The sequence below is a fragment of the Orcinus orca genome, chromosome 1, assembly GCF_937001465.1.
Source record: "Orcinus orca chromosome 1, mOrcOrc1.1, whole genome shotgun sequence".
In the NCBI taxonomy this organism is placed as follows: domain Eukaryota; kingdom Metazoa; phylum Chordata; class Mammalia; order Artiodactyla; family Delphinidae; genus Orcinus; species Orcinus orca.
In genome coordinates this window covers 180090880-180111083 of record NC_064559.1, presented here as the reverse complement: position 1 = coordinate 180111083, position 20204 = coordinate 180090880, and the positions used below count along the sequence as shown (strand labels likewise).

General features: G+C 40.2%; 1 protein-coding gene and 1 non-coding gene across 4 annotated transcripts; both read left to right on the top strand.

Annotated features, from left to right (window-relative positions):
- Window positions 1-1389: 1389 nt before the first annotated feature.
- ZFP69B (ZFP69 zinc finger protein B) lies at window positions 1390-20204 on the top strand. 3 transcript variants are annotated; one of them, XM_033422030.2, is made up of 6 exons: window positions 1390-1542; window positions 2056-2472; window positions 6118-6203; window positions 8185-8311; window positions 8575-8673; window positions 12247-20204. In XM_033422030.2, the coding sequence occupies exons 2-6, from the start codon at window positions 2205-2207 to the stop codon at window positions 13413-13415; spliced, it is 1749 nt and encodes a 582-aa protein (XP_033277921.1). In that variant the 5' UTR covers window positions 1390-1542; window positions 2056-2204; the 3' UTR covers window positions 13416-20204. The 3 variants fall into 3 exon arrangements, with proteins under 3 accessions (XP_033277921.1, XP_033277923.1, XP_033277919.1); XM_033422032.2 differs by having other exon boundaries at window positions 1404-1551; window positions 8578-8673; XM_033422028.2 differs by having other exon boundaries at window positions 1404-1551.
- On the top strand, window positions 7849-7944 carry LOC117200250 (small nucleolar RNA SNORA12). The gene has a single exon (XR_004481730.1). It is a non-coding gene; the product is annotated as a small nucleolar RNA SNORA12 (small nucleolar RNA).

Here is a 20204-nt window from a genome sequence, read left to right as displayed (position 1 = left end):
TATAAAATAGGCTTTGTGTTAGATGATGTTGCCCAACTGTAGGGTAATGTAAGGGTTCTGAGCACGTTTAAGGTAGGCTAGGCTAAGCTATGATGTTTGGTAGGTTAGTTGTATTAAATGCATTTCTGACTTGCTGTATTTTCAATTTATCATGGGCTTATCTGGATGTAACCCCATCTTAAGCCCAGGAAGGTCTGTACTTTTTTTAAAATTTATTTTATTAATTAATTTATTTTTGGTTGCGTTGGGTCTTCGTTGCTGCTCAGGGGCTTTCTCTAGTTGCAGAGAGCGGGGGCTACTCTTTGTTGCAGTGCAGCCTTCTCATTGTGGCGGCTTCTCTTGTTGCAGAGCAGGGACTCTAGGCACGTGGGCTTCAGTAGTTGTGGCTCCCAGCTGCAAGGGCTTTGTTGCTCCGCGGCATGTGGGATACTCCCAGACCAGGGCTCCAACCCGTGTCCCCTGCATTGGCAGGTGGATTCTTAACCACTGCGACACCAGGGAAGTCCAAGATCTGTACTTTCTTACTCCAAATATAGCTACACTGGGGATTAGAGCTTCAACATATGAATTTGGAGAGCTGGGTGGGGAGACACAGACATTCAGTTCATAATAGCTAGCAATCACATAGTTTTTTTGTTTTGTTGTGGAGTTTTGTCTTTGGCCGCACCGCGCGGCTAGCAGAACTTGCCTGACCAGGGACGGAACTCGCGCTCCCTGCAGTCCAAGCGCAGAGTCTTAACCACTGAACCACCAGGGAAGTTCAGCAATCACATAGTTTTATTCTATTTTCTAATTGTTATTTTTGTAGGCTATTGATGTAGAAAATAAAACAGCATTACAGTATAATCGTTTTTGCAGAAAGTACATAAAAATGCATTTTAAAAATTGTGTGCGTGTAGGTGTCTGTGCACCAAATGTTAGCAATGGTTACTCTGCTTGGTGAGATTACCGGTAACAGTTATTTTGTGGCATTTTAGAAATATAAGGAAAGCAATTAACGTAAGAACTTATTGAATACTAGGACAAACAACTACCTGACCGTGGTATTCTTTTAATGAAACACTGGATTCCATTCCACTTTCAGTCTTTTCCACGTACATATTAAGTGAAAGTGGTATGGATTCTTTTACACCAATGTTGTTTCGACAAAAAAGAGATACAGATGTTTCCCTTTGTCAAGGGTTTCAAATCTCCCGGCGGAAACATACACACATCTATGCCTGGCAGAGGGGAGCCGGTTCTATTCAGTAGTCTCGGCGGGGACGGGAACACAGGCTTTGTTTCCTTCCGCAGGAGCAGGCTGCTTCTTCCTGGGTTCGGGTCTCGAGCTGCGTGCAAACGGAGAGTGATGGGACAGTATCCCGGGGCGCATCCCGGGAGGCGCCGGCGAGCTGGCAGGCTGCCCCGCAGGACGCCGGGAACCGAGCGCGGAGGCTGCTGCCGCGCAGGCGCACCGTCCGGGCTGCGCTACGTGGGGCATCTTGGCACTGCGCGGAGACCGGTCTGTCGCTGCGGGAGGGCTAGGGCGTGCGGCCCGAGCTGGTGAGAGGGGTGAGCCAGGGCTCCCTTGGGTCTGGGGAGGGGGCAAGCCAGGTAGCGCCGCCTCGGCCCCACCCGCTGTCGCCAGTGGCGCGCAGTGTGCCCTGCGCCCCAGAGTCGGCTCAGACAAAGGCTGCGAGGGCAGGGCCGGGCGGTTCAGCCCTGGAGAAAAGGTTTATCCTCTCCATTTCGGGAGGAGGAAACTGGATTAGCGGGGTTACGGGATTTGCCGCAGCGGGCAAGGGAAGGAGCTGGGATTCAAAGCCAGATCCTTTTTGATTCCAAATCTCAGACTACTTTAAACCTAGTGCTGCCTAAAACAAAGAATTGGGTTTTATTTATCCCTTTATGCTTCATGACCCCAGCACGGTGTTTTGGACCATATGGACTGTATATATCCACGGTCTCCATGTATCTTTTGTAAACAATGTTCAGTGATTGGTGCAAGTTCTAGAATTCTGACCAGGTGATTGAACTTTCCGGATCCTTTTGCTGACTCTGATGTTTTCTAACCAGCATGGCTAGGGGCCTGTAGACTTGGCGATTTAGAATAAACGTCTGGAGCCTCCCGCTGCCTGCTGAGGAGACAGATGGAGCGCAAGGATGGGAGGTGTTTCTGAGAGCCTAGGGAGTAAAAAGGTCCAGACTCCGGATTTTGGTGCTGTATGTTCGCCGGGTTCCTGAGAGTGGAGGACACCCGTGCAACTGTGAAGCCTTCCATCAGTTTCCTCATAAAAAGTGGACAAGCCCAGTCAGGACTGTGTGAGCTGAGGTACAGTTCGCCAGAAAGGAGCGCCGAAGTTATCATGCTTCAGAGACTCCTAATCACCCTGCCCGTCGAGACCAGCACCTGGGTGAAGTTGCACCATCCAAAGAAGGCCACGGAGGGGGCGCCCCTGTGGGAGGACGTGACTCAGATGTTTGAAGGAGAAGGTGAGAATAGACTGCTGGGTGGGAGGGAGGCAAAGCAGCATCGTCTAGGGTGGGAAGGCAAGTGGGCACCTGAGCAGAAGCATCTGCTTAGGTAAAAGGTCTCTGGAGTTCTTGATTATTGCTCCTGGCTTGGGGTTTTCCCAAGTAGTAGTGGTTAGTTCAGACTAAAACTAATATTTCAGTGTCAGGGCTGTGTATGTTATTTCTTTTTATCTTCCCCATGGGTGCGTGGGGCTGGGAGGACTTGCCTGATTTTCCTTATTTTACAGTGAGGAAATGTGAATCAAATGAATGACCTGTCCAGGTATTGGGTGGGTAGGTCAGAAGTAGAAGGCAGTAGGGAAAGTACCAGGTGAGACCGGAGTATCTTGTGCTAGAATAGCAAGGAAGAGCTCAAAGACCAATGGACGTCTACCAGAAGGATGCAGAAGCCTGGTTCAAATTGCGGACAGTTTAAGTGTCCAGCTTTTTTTTTTTTAAAGGGCCTTTTATTTATTTATTTATTATTTTATTTATTTTATTTTTGGCTGCGTTGGGTCTTCGTTGCTGGGCGCAGGCTTTCTCTAGTTGTAGCGAACGGGGGTCACTCTTCGTTGCAGTGCGTGGGCTTCTCATTGCGGTGGCTTCTCTTGTTGCAGAGCATGGGCTTCAGTAGCTGTGGCTCGTGGGCTCTAGAGTGCAGGCTCAGTAGTCGTGATGCACGGGCTTAGTTGCTCTGCGGCATGTGGGATCTTCCTGGACCAGGGCTCGAACCCGTTTCCCCTGCATTGGCAGGCGGATTCTTAACCACTGCGCCACCAGGGAAGCCCTAAGTGTCCAGATTGATTGTAACACCTTAAATAAGTAAAATTCCACACATTCATGATGAAACTTAAAATAGAGAAAGAGAGTCACAGATGTAGAAAATAAACTTATGGTTATCAAGGGGGGAAGAGGGGATGGGATGAATGGGGAGATCGGGATTGACAAATATACACTACTATTTATAAAATGGAAAAGTAATGAGAACCTACTCTGTATAGCACAGGGAACTCTACTCAATGCTCTGTGGTGACCTAAATAGGAAGGGACTAAAAAAGAGTGGATATATGTATATGTATTACTGATTCACTTTGCTGTACAGCAGAAACTAACACAACATTGTAAAGCAACTATACCCCAATAAAAATTTTTAAAAATGAAAAAGAATTTAGGAACCCCCCCAAAATAAATAAATATAACAGAGGAGGGGGGGGAGAAAACTCATCTGCCACATTGGAAGTGATTAATACACTGATTTCTTATGTTGAAAATAGATTTTTATGGGAATGAAGGATGCATTTACCTTGCTTTTTACATCCTTTTCAGAGAATATCTGCCAATAATAAATGTAGAAAGAATGATAGAATATTTTACTGTAAATGAAGTAATTGGAAGGTTTGTAGGAATAGGATATTCACATGGTGTCAAGGTATGGCCCCAACAAATCACTTGCTAAATGCCAGGGAAAGGACATACTTTTTCAGTGACAAGATCTAGTGGTCACTATCTTTTGTTTTTTTATAACTGTATTTATATTTGGCTGCGTTGGGTCTTCGTTGCTGCGCCCGGGCTTTCTCTAGTTGTGGCGAGCGGGGCTATTCTTCGTGGCGGTGCGCGGGCTTCTCATTGCAGTGGCTTCTCTTGTTGCGAAGCACGGGCTCTAGGCGTACGGGCTTCAGTAGTTGTGGCTTGCGGGCTCTAGAGCACAGGCTCAGTAGTTGTGACACACGGGCTTAGTTGCTCTGCAGCATGTGGGATATTCCCGGGCCAGGGCTTGAACCCGTGTCCCCTGCATTGGCAGAAGGATTCTTAACCACTGCACCACCAGGGAGGTCCTAGTGATCACTATCTTAACCAAGTGTCCCAATGATGGGATAACCTGACATTTTGTGCCTTCTGGGTGACGTAATATAAAGCACATGGTATCACCCATGAAGAATCCCTGCCTAAAATGTTTCCTAAAATGTTTAACCTGATCCAAATTAATCTTAAAGGCTGAACTTCTGGTTTAAAGAAAATACAGGGGATGGAGAAATAAGAGAAACCCCACCATGAGGATACAGTAAGTCGATGCCAGTGTCATGAAGGAAAGGCAAGTACTGTCTAGAGTAAGAGAGACTTTGACTAATAACCACTTAAAATGTGTGAGCCTTAATTGGAAAAACTCTAGGATAAAAGACAGTTTGGGAACAATTGAGGAAATCTGAATATGGACTGAATATTTAGATGATCCTATGGAATTATTGTTAACTCTCTGAAGTGTGATAATTGGTATCATGGTTATGCAGGAGAAGACTCTTTGAAGTATTTAGGGAGGAAGTATCATAATTTCTGCAACTTCGAAATGGTTCAGAAAAAATATAGATAGATGAAACAAATATGGCAAATGTTAACAATCATTTAATGTGTTAGATATATGAGTGTTCAATATTCATGATAAAAAGTTAAGGGGAAAATACAAGGACAATAATTCATGTGCCTTAATTACTAGTTCATATTTTTAATATGTCAAATTTCAGCCAGTATTTCTTGAATTCTAGCAGCCTGGCATAATTTAGTTGTGTTTAAGTAGCAGATGGGAAAAAATGAACCAGATACAGTATCTATGCATATACTCATACTAATACTCAATTGACAGTGATAAGTATAAAAATAAATATAATAGGAGGCAGCCTGAGATAGATACCAGAGTAGAGATAAAAACCAAGCTTTGGGGCTTCCCTGGTGGCGCAGTGGTTAAGAATCCGCCTGCTAATTCAGGGGACACGGGTTCGAGCCCTGGTCAGGGAAGATCCCACATGCCGCGGAGCAACTAAGCCCGTGTGCCGCAACTACTGAGCCTGTGCTCTAGAGCCCACGAGCCACCACTACTGAAGCCCGCATGCCTAGAGCCCGTGCTCCGCAACAAGAGAAGCCACTGCAATGAGAAGCCCGCGCACCACAACGAAGAGTAGCCCTCACTCGCCGCAACTAGAGAAAGCCCGCGCGCAGCAATGAGGACCCAATGCAGCCAAAATTAAATAAATTAAATAAATTAATTTTTAAAAAAAGCTTTGGAGGAATTCAGGGGAGAGGAAGCTTTCCTCTCATTAACGGGCTCTGAGAAAACTTCACTCAAACTGGTCTAGAAGGATACCTCAGTTTTTCACCGAGTAGGACTTGGGGGAAAGTACTGAGGTGGGTGCTATCCAGGTATGTTCAAAGAATGGTGAATAGGATTATGTGGTGGGTGTGTCCAGAGGATGAAGGATGGTGTTTAGAGGCAGGTAATACTTGAAGAAGCAGTTTGGGACTGGTTGTGGAGGATCTTGAAGTCTATGGTAAAGTGTTTGGATTTTTCTTTCTTGAAAGTGGGGAACCTTTCAGGATTTTTGTACAAAGGAATGGCCTGGTAGGTCTGTGCTTTTGGACCAGCGTTGGCCATTGGGAAACATTAATCCCCCAATCAACGCACTGCAGATCCTCCTCATTAAGGAGGCGCCAGCCTGCTCTTGAGTTGCTCTGAATGTCCCTCATTGTATTGAATGTATTGAGAGAGGGGCCAGATTCAGCAGGTCTGCAGGCAGGTTTTCTATTTGGGGGATCTGGGAAGATGCAAACCTCATAGCTCTTTTCCTTTCCCAGTTCTGCTATCTCAGGATGCAGATGAGACCCGGGGAGAAAGTTTTGAGGATGAAGTGGCATCTGGGTCCCTGACAGCAGAATCCCAGGTAGGTTGGAGTTTCCTGTCACTTTCTTGAAATTGTTTCTCAGATTTTAAGAGCCCTGGCTTCAATTTTCTTTGACTCGACTTCCTGGATTGGATTTTCTTAGCCTGTTAGAAACCAGGCTGCATGGATTGATTTCACAGGCATTTTCCCCACCTGTAGTAACCTTCCTCAGAAACCCTCTTGTTTCTAGCAAACCTCTAGCCATTTATACAACAAATTTAAAAATCATGTGTGTGAGTGTGTGTGTGTGTGTGTGTAAGAGAGAGAAAAAGTATATAATATAATTCTTGCCCTTAAGCATCTCAAGATGTCATCCAGGGGAAAGACAAACATTGTAAAATATTTAAAGCAACACTTTAAAATGAACAGAGAGGTTCTGATATTCTTGGAGATGTATACACTTCATTAATGACCTTTAAGAGAGGATTTTTGGTCATGTCCTGGAGCAGAATTATAGATGATAGAGAAATGAGTAGAGAAGCTACTGACAGGTCCTAAAGGACACAAACTAAACAGGCTAAGAAGAAAAGGAAGGAGAACTTCCAAGAGCAGTTTAATAGTGTCTGTGTATCATACATGAGCTCATCAGAAAACCAGTGACACTAGCAGGCAAAGCTCTGCACAGCCAAAGCCCGGAAGCATAGAGAAACTCAAGAGAATTAGAGAGTAATCAGAGAAAACCACTATAGAAGAAGATATTATTAGAGAACAGAAGAGTTTTAAAGTGGAGTGATCATAACTTCCAAAATCACATGGTACAGGGTTTAGTCCCATGTCTTTAACCTTCCTGAAATTCATCAGTTAAATATGGAGGCTAGTGTCTAGTAGACCTAAAATGCATTCCAGAATTATTTACAATACATAAAAAGCATTAAAATAGTCTTAATTCCATACTTAAGGAATTTATTATTATCTCAGCCCTCTGGCTTCTGGGTTCTCTTTGCATTTGGTAATATTTTTAAAAAATAACCCAAATGGTTATTTAATTTGTGTAGATCATTATAACAGGCTCTTGTACCTCACAATGCAGTGTCTGCTTTGGTCAAGGAATCTTCCTTACTAGGCAGAATTCGTGCTCCCTCTAAAAATGTGCTGTTCTCACATACTTTTTTTACTAACAGAAATACCCAACTAAGGGTCTTATCCATGCTGAAATGTTCTCATTTTTTTTAAAAAATTTATTTATTTGGCTGCGTCGGGTCTTAGTTGTGGCACGCGGGATCTTTCCTTGCAGCAAGCAGGCTCTTCGTTGTGGCACGCGGGCTGTAGAGCGTGCAGGCTTAGTTGCCCTGCAGCACATGGGATCTTAGTTCCCTGACCAGGGATCGAGCCTGCTTCCCCTGCATTGGAAGGCAGATTCTTAACCACTGGACCATCAGGGAAGTCCCGAAATGTTCTCATTTTAACCAATTCTTTCAGCCCAACCAGGGTCCCTGTTTTCTCTTGTGGCCTTAGCCCCTTTTGAACCCTTTCCTTTCTCAAATATTCTTGATTTTTATTGTCCTTAACCTAAATTACTATATACTGTTCTGTGACCTTCTTTAATATAGTTCATGAGTATTTTGCCTTCAACCAAATTGTGAGTTGGAAAAGACAGCTTACACACTCCCTGCATTGTTTTGTAACCTCCAGCAGAGAATCAGCCAGTTTTCAAGAGGGTGTCCGTAGGAACTGGCAGAGGCTTGATGACAAAGAGATCTCTTTCTAGCCTTTCCTGCATCAGAGATGGGCTCCCACATGTGGCAGGCTACCTCATAAATTTAAGTCCTTACATACAGACTGACATAGACTAGACCTGTCTAGCCTGAGGAGAATCTCTGCTGAGTGGTGTTTCTCCAACCCTATGATGGATTTGCTTTTATTTAAAAAAAAAAAAAAAAAGAGGGTATCCAGGAAAACTTGGCTAAAATCTCTTAGCATCTAGACAAGGTTAGAACAACTTCCTAACTCTGGCTGAAAAGGAACATATTTGATGTTCTAGGAACTGTTAACCTTCAAAGACATATCTGTGGACTTCACCCAGGAGGAGTGGGGGCAGCTGGCCCCTGCTCACCGGAATCTGTACCGGGAGGTGATGCTGGAGAACTATGGGAACCTGGTCTCAGTGGGTAAGGATGGGTTCCCCTTGTAACTAGAACCTGTCTATTGGAATAACAATCTTTATTTCTAAGTTAAGTGGTATGCTTGGTCTTTGGGTTCTGTGTTAGAGATTTCTAATTCCTTCTGAACATCAAGTCAGGATTGCTGTGGTCTTTTCTGCTCTGGTCTTTCTACTCTACCCTTCAGAAGGCCTGAATAACAAAGAACTATCTGTAAATTCTTGGGATGCCTCTTTGACCTCAGCACCTGTAGTTTTCTTCTTCTTCACAAGCAGGGTATCAGCTTTCCAAACCTGGTGTGATTTCCCAGTTGGAGAAGGGAGAAGAACCATGGCTGTTGGAGAGAGAGATTTCAGGAGGTCCAAGTCCAGGTAAGAGCAAGGCAGATGGAGCCTTTGTCATGTTTGCCAGAGAGTTCGGCTTAAAGGCTTCTTCAGGCCGCTGGGGAGGTTGCAGCCACCTGGGTGAGACCCGCAAGAAACCTGATTACCACTCTGTCCCCCCTTTCCTGCACTTGCCTCTTCTCATTAGTTTCTTTGGAGTCAGAGGAAAAGAGATGCCTTTCTCATCAGGGTTAGCGGCCTTCACCATTTCTCCTGACCTGACATTTGTGGTTTTCTTGCTTTCTCCAGCATTCTAAACCTTACCCTGATCATAGTTTCTTTCTCCTGTACATTCAGTTATCTATGGATCTCGCCTCATAAAGACAGTACCCTTCACCAGATCCTTATGTTATTGTATCCTGACTTTCACTTTCTCTGATGATTCCATTTAAAATTTTTTCCTAAATCTTATTTTATGACCATATCTTCAATTCTGATTCTCTTTTTAACTTGTGTAATTTAACTTTTATTTCAGATAATTTATGACTCTTGTAGAAGTCACTACAGAATTCCTTCTTACCAAATCCAATGGCTTTTAATAGTCTTCTTCAACTTCAGTAATAATGTAACAGTAATAATGACACTGTTTTCCAAGCTGGCTTCTGCGAGTCCTGTGCCTACTTTAACCCCATCTTACAAATGAGGAAAAGAAGGCTCTTAGGTTAAGAAATCTGTACATGATTGTTTAGCTACTACTTGGGGAATCAGTATTTGTCTAATCATTCTGACTCCACAATTTGTGTTCTTTTTTTTTTAAATTACAACCCATTTTTATTTTAAATTTTTATTTATTTTATTTTTGGCTGCATTGGGTCTTTGTTGCTGCACATGGGCTTTCTCTAGTTGCAGCGAGCGGGGTCTACTCTTCGTTTTGGTGCACGGGCTTCTCATTGCGGTGGCTTCTCTTGTGGAGCACAGGCTCTAGGCGCATGGGCTTTAGTAGTTGTGACACGGGGGCTTCAGTAGTTGTGGCTCGTGGGCTCTAGAGCTCAGGCTCAGTAGTTGTGGCGCACGGGCTTAGTTGCTTCGTGGCATGTGGGATCTTCCTGGACCAGGGCTTGAACCCATGTCCCCCACATTGTCAGGCGGATTCTTAACCACTGCACCACCAGGGAAGCTGCCACAGTTTGTGTTCTTATGGTGCTGTCCTGCAGGGCAGCATTAGGTTATATAGACCACACCACCTTCTTGGTATCTTTTCTTCCACCAGCTAATTCAATAATTGTTGTCTCCTCTATCTCCTTATTGCTTCTTCAATGCTTCTCATCAGTCTCCTTTTTTAATGCAGATACATAATTGACACCTTTGTTAGGCTAAGCTAAACTACTATAGTATATAGACTCTAAAGTTTGGCTCACACAGAATAGAACTTTCTTGTTCATGTATTGATCTGTTTAGTTCAATGGACAGTTCTTTTCCCCCTGACAATTCAGGGACAGAGATTCCTTCCACATGGTTGTTCCATCATCCTCAAGGGCCTCCTCATCAACTAAGTTTGGTCAGCAGTAGAAGAAGAGCACAGAGGGGTTCATTTGGGTGGTTTTTACGGGCCAGACTGGAATGGCTAACATCACTTTTCACTCTCATTCACTTAATGGGGGAGACCTTTGTCACTTCACTCAATCAAATTCAAGGAAGATTGAGAAATATAGTATAGTTGTGTGTCCAGAAGTAGGGAGAAGAGATTTCAGAATGGCCAACAGTCTCTGCCACAATCCCTGAGGAGACTCTGTCTTTTACACTGCTGTTCTGTTTCTGCACAAACTCCCACAAATGCATTATGATGGTCTCAACTATCCCTTTGATATCTATATTCCCCATATTTTCATCTTTGTCATATATGTTCATATGAACTCTGTTCTCACATATCCCTGGTGTTTGGGACATCTCTATATAGACATGCTGTTGTTACTTCAAGCCCAGCATATCCAAAAACAGAAGCTATCTTCTCTCTCAAACAAAGTTCTTATCCTGACTCCTCCTGTTCTTTTAGCCTCTGAGACTAGAAATCATGGTATCAGCAAGAATGTATCATGCTTTCTATTATGTTTTTCCCTCATTCTCCGTGGTTTTTTCTTTGATATTACCTGCTAGGTCCACTTCTACTCTTCATCTCTGTTGACCTTGCTAAGCCAGGTTCCCATCATCCCATGCCAATTACTATAATTTCTAGTTGCATTTGTTGATGTCTTCCTTTTCTTTCTGAATCATTTTGAATGTTACTGCCAGATTTGACCACTTGAAATATCACATTTATCTTTTTTTTACCCTAAAAAGAAAAGTTAAATGCCTTCTTATTCCCTATAGTAAGTAATCCAAACATCTCTACTTGCTTTTTGAGTCCATTCCAAAATTTATTCAGCTATTACCAAGTACTTTGTATGTGCTATTACTAAAATGAGGTTAGACATTCTGGGGACTAAGATTTTGTCGTGAACTGGAAATATTGGTGCTTTAGGATGACAGGGTCCAGAATAGTTGGATAGGAATAGAGAGTAAAAATCCAGGAAACTCCCTCATCCAAAAATGCTGTGTCATGTATACTATGGATAAAATAAATATTCTCTATCTTTTAAGAGTTTACAGTGTAATTAATGTTTTGTCACAAATTAAGAAATCATTTTTCACCTCTTATGTAGGCAGAAATTATGAAGATTGATAAAAATCCAGTGAGTTTGCAGGGAGGGGCACCCATATTCAGTGATAGCCCACATACTCATACCCAATACTTTCTTTTTAGTAAATCCTATGAAACATTGACAGGAGTGTACACAAACTTACATATAATGACAAAGTGAAAAATCAGAGACAACCTAAATATTTTTTAGTAAAGTCAAACAAATATGTTTGTAAGTAGAATGTAGTACAATTGTTAATAAGAATGAGATAAATCTAAATGTACAGACATATAATTGAGCTTAAAAAATAAACCAGATGCCAAACTATATGTATTCCATGATCCCCTTTTTTGGGTAGAAATGTATATTTATGACCATATATACACAAATGCACACATTCACATGTGTATATTATTGAGAAATGTCTGAACAGATGCATTCCAAAATCCTAAGAGATTAAAGGAAATGGGGATGAGATTGAGAGAGGCTATCCTTTTTCAGTGAATGCATTTCTATATTATTTGATGTTTTATTTTAACATGCACAGAGTATGAGATACTTAAATTTTTCTAAGTAAATAAAATTTTGTCATAGAAATATAAGCTCGAGATGATATCATGTTAGAATTCTTATCTCCTTGTCTTATCTCTGATATTTGCCCTTCCAGTGATGCTTTCATCTTAGTCCATTTCCTCTTGCAATTCTCATGGATGAACTCCTCCCAATTTTTAAAGTCACCTTACATACTTTTAACAGCTTCTTTGTGTTGACCACCTTGTTACTTTCACATCAGCTCTCTAGGTGGCAGGATCCTATTTGAAGACAGTCCAACCCTCCTGTACCTAGTATATATATATATTTTTTCCCTCCTGTTCTCACTGTGGCCATTTATTTTTTAAAGTTCAGTGAATATGAGTTATTTATATTTTTGGATTTCTTTCAGACTTGGAGGATGAAACAGAAACCAAAGAGTCAATCTTAAAGAGTGACATCTCATGGGAAGAATTACACCATGACCTGATGATGGAAAGGTCCACAAGAGGAAGCACCTTGGTTTCCACATTGGGAAGGGACTCCAAATGTCATAAGTTAGAAAACCACGAGGAGAACCAAGGAATGGGTGCAGGGCAAATCCCCTTGATCCACAAGAAAACACTCACACAAGAGAGAGGCCAAGAATCTAACAGATGTGTGAAAAGTATTAATGTGTGCTCAAAAGTTATTCCAGGACCAATAGATCCTCCAAGAAAAAGACACCATAAATATGACATATCTAGAAGGAAAAGTAGATACAATTTAGGTTTGATTAATCACTCAAGGAATTATACAAGAATGAAAACCTTTGAATGTAATATTTGTGAAAAAATCTTCAAACAGCTCATTCATCTTACAGAACACATGAGAATTCATACTGGAGAGAAACCTTTCAGATGTAAAGAATGTGGAAAAGCCTTTAGCCAAAGTTCATCCCTTATTCCACATCAGAGAATCCATACCGGCGAGAAACCCTATGAGTGTAAAGAATGCGGGAAAACCTTCAGACATCCATCATCTCTTACTCAACATGTTAGAATTCATACTGGGGAGAAACCCTATGAATGTGGTGTATGTGAGAAAGCATTCAGCCAGAGCATTGGGCTGATCCAGCATCTGAGAACTCATGTCAGAGAGAAACCTTTTACATGCAAAGACTGTGGAAAAACATTTTTCCAGGTTAGACACCTTAGGCAACATGAGATTATTCATACTGGTGTGAAACCCTATATTTGTAATGTATGCAGTAAAACCTTCAGCCACAGCACATACCTAACTCAACACCAGAGAACTCATACTGGGGAAAGACCATATAAATGTAAGGAATGTGGGAAAGCCTTTAGCCAGAGAATACATCTTTCTATCCATCAAAGAGTCCATACTGGAGTGAAACCTTATAAATGCAGTTATTGTGGGAAAGCCTTCAGGCATGATTCATCCTTTGCTAAACATCAGAGAATTCATACTGGAGAAAAACCATATGATTGTAATGAATGTGGAAAAGCCTTCAGCTGTAGTTCATCACTCATTCGACATTGCAAAACACATTTAAGAAATACCTTCAGCAATGATATGTGAAATATGTTCAACATCAAAGAATCCCCAAATCAGAGCAAAAACCTCTAAATCTATGGTTTTCTGACTTTTGGATTTCAAGAACCAATAATTATTTTTTAATGGTTTGACCCAATGTTACAACTATTAATTTTGCCATATTAAAAAAAGAACTACCTATTATCTGCATTGTTTCAGAAAAGAAAGGGCATTTTAATATTTAAAAATACAGGAAGGATATATTCATAGAGAACAGCCCTTTACATTTGAATTAACTTAGCTTTATGAAAATCTCCCAAATTTGTCTTTATTTTTCTCATTTTACTGTGGGCCAGTGAAATCATCACAACAGGCCAGTGATCTGTGATTGGCTTTGAGAGTCACTGTTTTAAATATCCCTTTAATGAATCAGAATAAAATATAATCTTTACTATACCTCTTTATATGGCTAGAAGAGGTATAAATAAAAATGTCAGTTGTCTCATTTCTAGAAGAAATAATGTTAAAGGGATTTTTCTAGACTTGATAGATAATGTGCTATACATGAGATACTTATATTTTATGGTTTTCTATAGAGAGGAATTGGCAAACTTTTTCTGTAAAGGGCCAGATAGTAAATATGTTAGGTGTTGTAGGCCATATGGCCTCTGTCAGAACTACTCAACTCTACCATTTTAGTGCAAAAGCATCCAGAGGCAATATATAAATCAGGGTATCTCAATCTTGGTGCTGCTGATATTTTGGGGCCAGATACTTTGTTATGGGCAGCCATCCTGTACATCGTAGGGTGTTTAGCAGCATCCCTGGCCACTGGATGCCAGTAGTCCCCTCATCCATTGTGATGACCAAAACTTTCCCCAGACATTGCTAGATGTCCCCTGGAGGGCAAGGTAGTTCCTACTTGAGAACCACTGACAAATGAATGGGTGTAGCTGTGTTCCAATAAACTTTATTTAAAAGACAAGTTTGAGTTGCATTTAGCCCAAGGGTTGTAGTTTGCCACTCCTGCTATAGAGTATGTAAAATGATTAATACTGACAATGGACTGTCATTTAATGTCAAATTCGTATGTTTGTTTATATCTATGCCAAAAATCTTATTTCCTTACCAATTCCTTTGGTATTTTGTTGCAAAAAAATTTTTTTTAAATCACAATTATGATGCTATTGTGGAAACCTAGGAATTATTTATGGAGATATTTATGCAGACTTTAGTTCATAATGATGCTTTTTTGTTTATCCACAAGTGCTTTGAGATGTATCTCTAAAAGATAACCACCACTCTGTTAAGACTTAACTGCAATGCCATTATTACACGTAAGAAAATTAAGCCATAATTCCTTAATACATACTGATGTTTTTTTGAAGATAGATATATTAAGATTTGTGGCTGCCATTTTAATTGTTTTTGACTTTCCATTTGCCAAATGTACAGTATTAGATTCAAAAATGTGCTTTCTGCTGAGTGGGAGGGTCTTTGAGATAGCCCCAGAAAAACACATCTAGAGGCCCACCAAAGAGGACCAGGGAGAAAGTGACCACGGGCCAAACTGAGGCAGGGAAGTATGAGAGAAGACGTGGAGGAGTTGATTCATAGTACTTCACTGTATTTATAAATACTGCATCCTTCCAAACATAGTTGAAGATTGGTCAAGTTCATCTTCTTACTCTTAAATGGAAGAACAAACAATTCAACTGCCTGAGCATTGTGTGAACTATCAAAAGTAAAGCTGTTAATCCAGAATATATACCATTATCTCTAGATATTTTCTATTAGTATATTTACTTTAAAAAAAAACCAAAAAACAACTGGCTTCTAACTCTTAGGTCCTGTATGACTTTGATGGGCAGAGGACAGAGTGAGGATGCTCACTGTTCCTTATATATGTTTGTCCATGTTTCTATGGTCTTAGATTTCCCAAGAATTTGGGTTTCTCTGATTGCTTCTTTTAGTGAAAGGCATGACCATCAATTTTCTCTGCCTCAGTGAGTCCCTGCCTCAGTGATCTCATATAATGTCTTATAGCTTAAAATACTATCTCTGTTTAATTGCCAAATTCACGTCCCCAGCCTACACCTGCCTTCTGAACTCCAACCTCTTCCTGCCATTGAGCCTTTGCACTAGCTGTTCCTTCAGACATCCTACCCTTCCCTTCTCATCTTTGCTCAATGTTGCCTTTTCACTAAAGCCTGTTCTGAACATGCTACTTAATACTGCAACCTGTCCCTTACCCCCTAACTTCAATATTCCCAACCCCCCCTTAATTTTTTCTATTCTTTCTTTGTCCATATCACATATCACCTAACATACTAGATAATTTACATATTTACTATGCTTATTATTTACTATTGTCTCCCCTTACTAATATGTAAGCTCCATGAGAGCAGGGATCTGTTTTGTTTGCCAGTGTATCATAAGTGCCTAGAATAGTGCCTGGCACACAGTAGGGACTCAAGAAATATTTGTTGAATTGCTTTGATTTGAACTGAATTGAATTACGTATCTGTGATGACAGTAGAGAAAGGCGGTCCCTATACTGTCTCACCTAGATTTTATAGGTGAGGAAACCTTTCCGTTTCCTTTTTTTTCTTTGCAAATGGATCAGAATTTATAAGCCTCTAAGAATGGTGAATCATAACTGACATACTTTTAAGACAGAAGGGTATTTTCAAGTTAATTTGTTTAAAATGCAGTTAAGTAGGGCTGATTAACTACATGACTTTATCTTTGTTTTTGTAAAAGAGTTTACATTACCACCTTCCTTCATCCCAAAGGAGACTAGAGTTTATTCTCTGGAGAAGGACAATTTGCTCTGGAATCAGAGACACCAGACACAGAAGAGACAGGGGTAAGAAACAGGGCTGAAATGGAGACTGAATGGTGGCATGCGCAGCCCCTCTCCCGGGGGAAGCCAGGCTCCACCCCTTCAACAGCCCCCCACTCCAGTTTAACTCATCCCTTCATATATAATTTATTTGTATGACTATTGTTAGTCTTGGTATCACTGAAAAGGTTATTTCCTATATTTTGAGTTTATGTTTTTACATCTGATGCAATTGAGGATCTAAATGCTTCTGCTTTCCAAATTTCTAGTCAATTATCCACATACCCCTCATTGTTTGTCACCCTCTTTCAACTGATTGTGCCAAACACACTCTGTACATATACAGAGATGACCTTATTTAAATGGCATCATTCCTATGAAATGGATACTATTATTTTCCCCCATTTTATAAATGAAGACACTGAAGATCTGAGGGGATAAATGATATGCCCAAGGTTGCACAGCTAAGCAGTTGAAATGCTGAATGGGTTAAACTGCTGGGACAGGAGCTGGGCTGTGTGTGACATTCACGTGTCTTTTAATTTCTCTGATGAGACATTTTAATGAAAATATATGTAGTTGATTTCAAAACACAGGTAAGTTTCCTCTATTTACCTTTATTTTTCTAAAAGTTTCTTTTCAAAATATGTATGTTGAAGCCCTAACACCCAATGTGATTGTATTTGGAGAAGGGCTTTTGGAAGGTAATTAGGGTTAGATGAGGTCATGAGAGTGACCTTCATGATGGAATTAGTGCCCTTAAAAGAAGAGACACCAGAGAACAAACTCCCTTTCCCTCTCCCGCCGTTACTAACAGTCTGTTACTAACGGACCCTTAGTCTGTTCCGGTTGCTATGAGAAAAATATCATAGACTGGGTGGCTTATAAATAGCACAAATTTATTGCTCACAATTTTGGAGGCTGAAAGTCCAAGATCAGGATAGCAGCATGGTCAGGTTCTGGTGAAAGCCCTCTTCTGGGTTGCAGACTACCGACTTCCCCCTGTGTTCTCACATGGTGGAAGGAGCTAGGGAGCCCAGTGGGCTCTTTTTTAAGGTCACTAATCTCATTCATGAGGGTTCCACCCCCCTGACCTAAGTGCCTCCCAATGCCCCACCTCTTAACTACTGTCAATTGGGTATTTTGGATTTCAATATATGAATTTGGAGGGGACACATTCAGATCACTGCACACCCAAATTCATGTTTCTGACCCCAAACAGCACTTCAGACTCTTAATTCCAAGTGCATAATTGACTCTTGGATGTGTATTAGGCATCTCAAATTTAACAAGTCTGTTTCTGAACCTGCTCCGTTTCCAGTATTTCCTGTCTCAGTAAATGGGAGCATCCAATTGCCCAATCAGAATCATCTTGACTCCTCAATCCCTCAGAAAATTCTGTTGGCTCTATCTTCAAAATATATCTTTTCTCATCACCTCCACTGCTGCCACTTAATTTAGTTCACTATTTTCTTTCACAATGGGTTATTGCACACTTGCATCCCCTACAGTTTATTCTCCAGATAGTACCCATATGACTTATGTTCTCACTATGATTTGCCTTAAGCAATACAGCATTTCTTGCTGGCCCATGCATATGCCCATCCCTGCTCCCACCTCAGGGCCTTCGCCTTCTCTAAGATGCTCTTTCTCCAGATATAAATGTGGCTCATTTCCTGACTTCTTTCAGGTCTCTGGTCAAATAGCATCTCATCAGAGGGATCTTCCTGAGTTACCCTGTATAAAATAGCTCCCCACTTATAGCTGTTCTCTTTTGGGTTGATATATATTATCACTTCTTTCCCCCTCTTTACTAGGTTTGAAGTTAGATATTCTACTTCTGTTCTTTTAGTGGTTACCCTGAATGTTACAACATGCTTTTTTTTTAATTTTTAAACTAAGTTTTATTGGAGCATAGTTGCGTTACAATGTTGTGTTAGCTTCTACTGCACAGCAAAATGAATCAGCCATTCATATACATATATCCCCTCACTTTTGGATTTCCCTCCCATTTAGGACACCACAGTGCATTAAGTAGAGTTCCCTGTGCTATACAGTAGGTTCCCCTCAGTTGTCTATTTTATACATAGTGTCAATAGTGTATATGTGTCAATCCCAATCTCCCAATTCCTCCCACCCCACCCCTTTCCCCCTTGGTATCCATACATTTGTTCTTTACGTCTGTGTGTCTATTTCTGCTTTGCAACATGCATTTTTTAGAAACTTTATTAAATTATGATACTCATACAGAAAAGTGCATATATAGAGATAAATAATGAGTTTTCAAAATGTTAAACACATCTGTGTAACCAGCTCATAGGTTAAGAACAAATTATAGCCATCCAGAAGCAGTGCTCCCTTCCAGTCACTATCCTCTAAAAGGTAACTTCTAACACCATAGGTTAATTTCACCTGTTTTTGTATTTTATTTAAATAAAATTACATGTATTCTTTTGTATCTGGCTTCTTTTGCTCAATACTATATTTGTGAGATTCATCAATATTGTTGTGTGTAGTTCTAGTCTCTATTTTCATTGCTGTGTGTACTCTATTGTATGATATAGCAATATTTATTTGCTCAGTCCACTGCTGATGGGCATTGGGTGGTTTCCAGTTTGGGATTAATATAAAGAATGTTCTATGAACATTCTAGTATATGTCTTTTGGTAAATACATGTATCCATTTCTGTTGGTTATATAACAAAGGATAGGATTGCTGGATCATAATGTTCAGCTTCAGTAAATGCTACTACCAAATGCTTTTCTGAAATAGTTGTACCAATTTATACCCTCACCAAAAATACCTGAAATCTCTGGTCCTTGATTTTAATCTGGGTTAACTTATTAATTTTGTCCTTTATGTTTAGCACTTTTTATTCCATGTAATAAATCTATGCCCATTTCAAGGTTGTAAAAATACTCTCCTACTTTCTTCTAAAAAATTTTGTTTTATCTATCACATTTAGATTTGAAATCCATCAGGACTAATTTTTGTTTATGTTGTAAAGTAGAAGTCAATATAAAGGTCCAACTGACCCATCACCAACTTATTTAAAAGATCTTCTTTTCCTCCACCGTTTTTCTAAATCAGGTGATGGTCTATATGTAGGTCTGAATTTGGACTCTTGTTCCTTTGTCAGTTTATCTATTCTTGCATCAATACCCACCTCATTGTCTTAATTACTGATACTATAACTTTATAATAGGTTTTCATATTCAGTAATATAAGTCTACTGGCTAACAATATACATTTTCTACTTATCAGAATGTAATGTTAATGAATACCTCTACTCTTGTCTACAATAGTCCTTAGAGCACTTTAACTATAACACTTTAACTTAGAATACTTTAACTCAATTCACCCTCTTCCCAATCTCTACGCAGTTGTTTTTGGATATTAAATCTTTTTCTTTAAACATCTTTATTGGAGTATAATTGCTTTACAATGGTGTGTTAGTTTCTGCTTTATAACAAAGTGAATCAGCTATACATATACATATATCCCTGTATCTCCAAATCTATTTTTTTAACCTCACAAATTATTAAGATTTTTACTCTACATCATTAATTCTCCTTTATAGTCACATATTTTTTTCTTTGTTCTTTGTTCCTTTTTACATTTTTGTCCTTTTGTCTGGAATCATTTTCTTTCTGCCTAAAGTTCAGCCTTGAAAATTTTCTTTAATGTAGTCAGTTGGTGGCAAACTCTCTCATTTTTTTGGTCTGAAAATGTCTTTATTTCTCCTTTATTCTTGAAAGATTTTTTTAAAATTCTGCATTGAATTCTGTGTTGTCAATTATTTCCTCACAACACATTGAAGATTTCATCCTACTGTCTTCTGGCTTCCACTATCACAGATGATAAGTTAGCTGTCACAATGCTGCTTGTGCTAGTTATCAAAATTTGCCACTGTATTAATTAGGAATATCTGCATAATAAGTAACTCCAAAAGTTAATGGCTTAAAAAAATAAACATTTTTTAATCTCA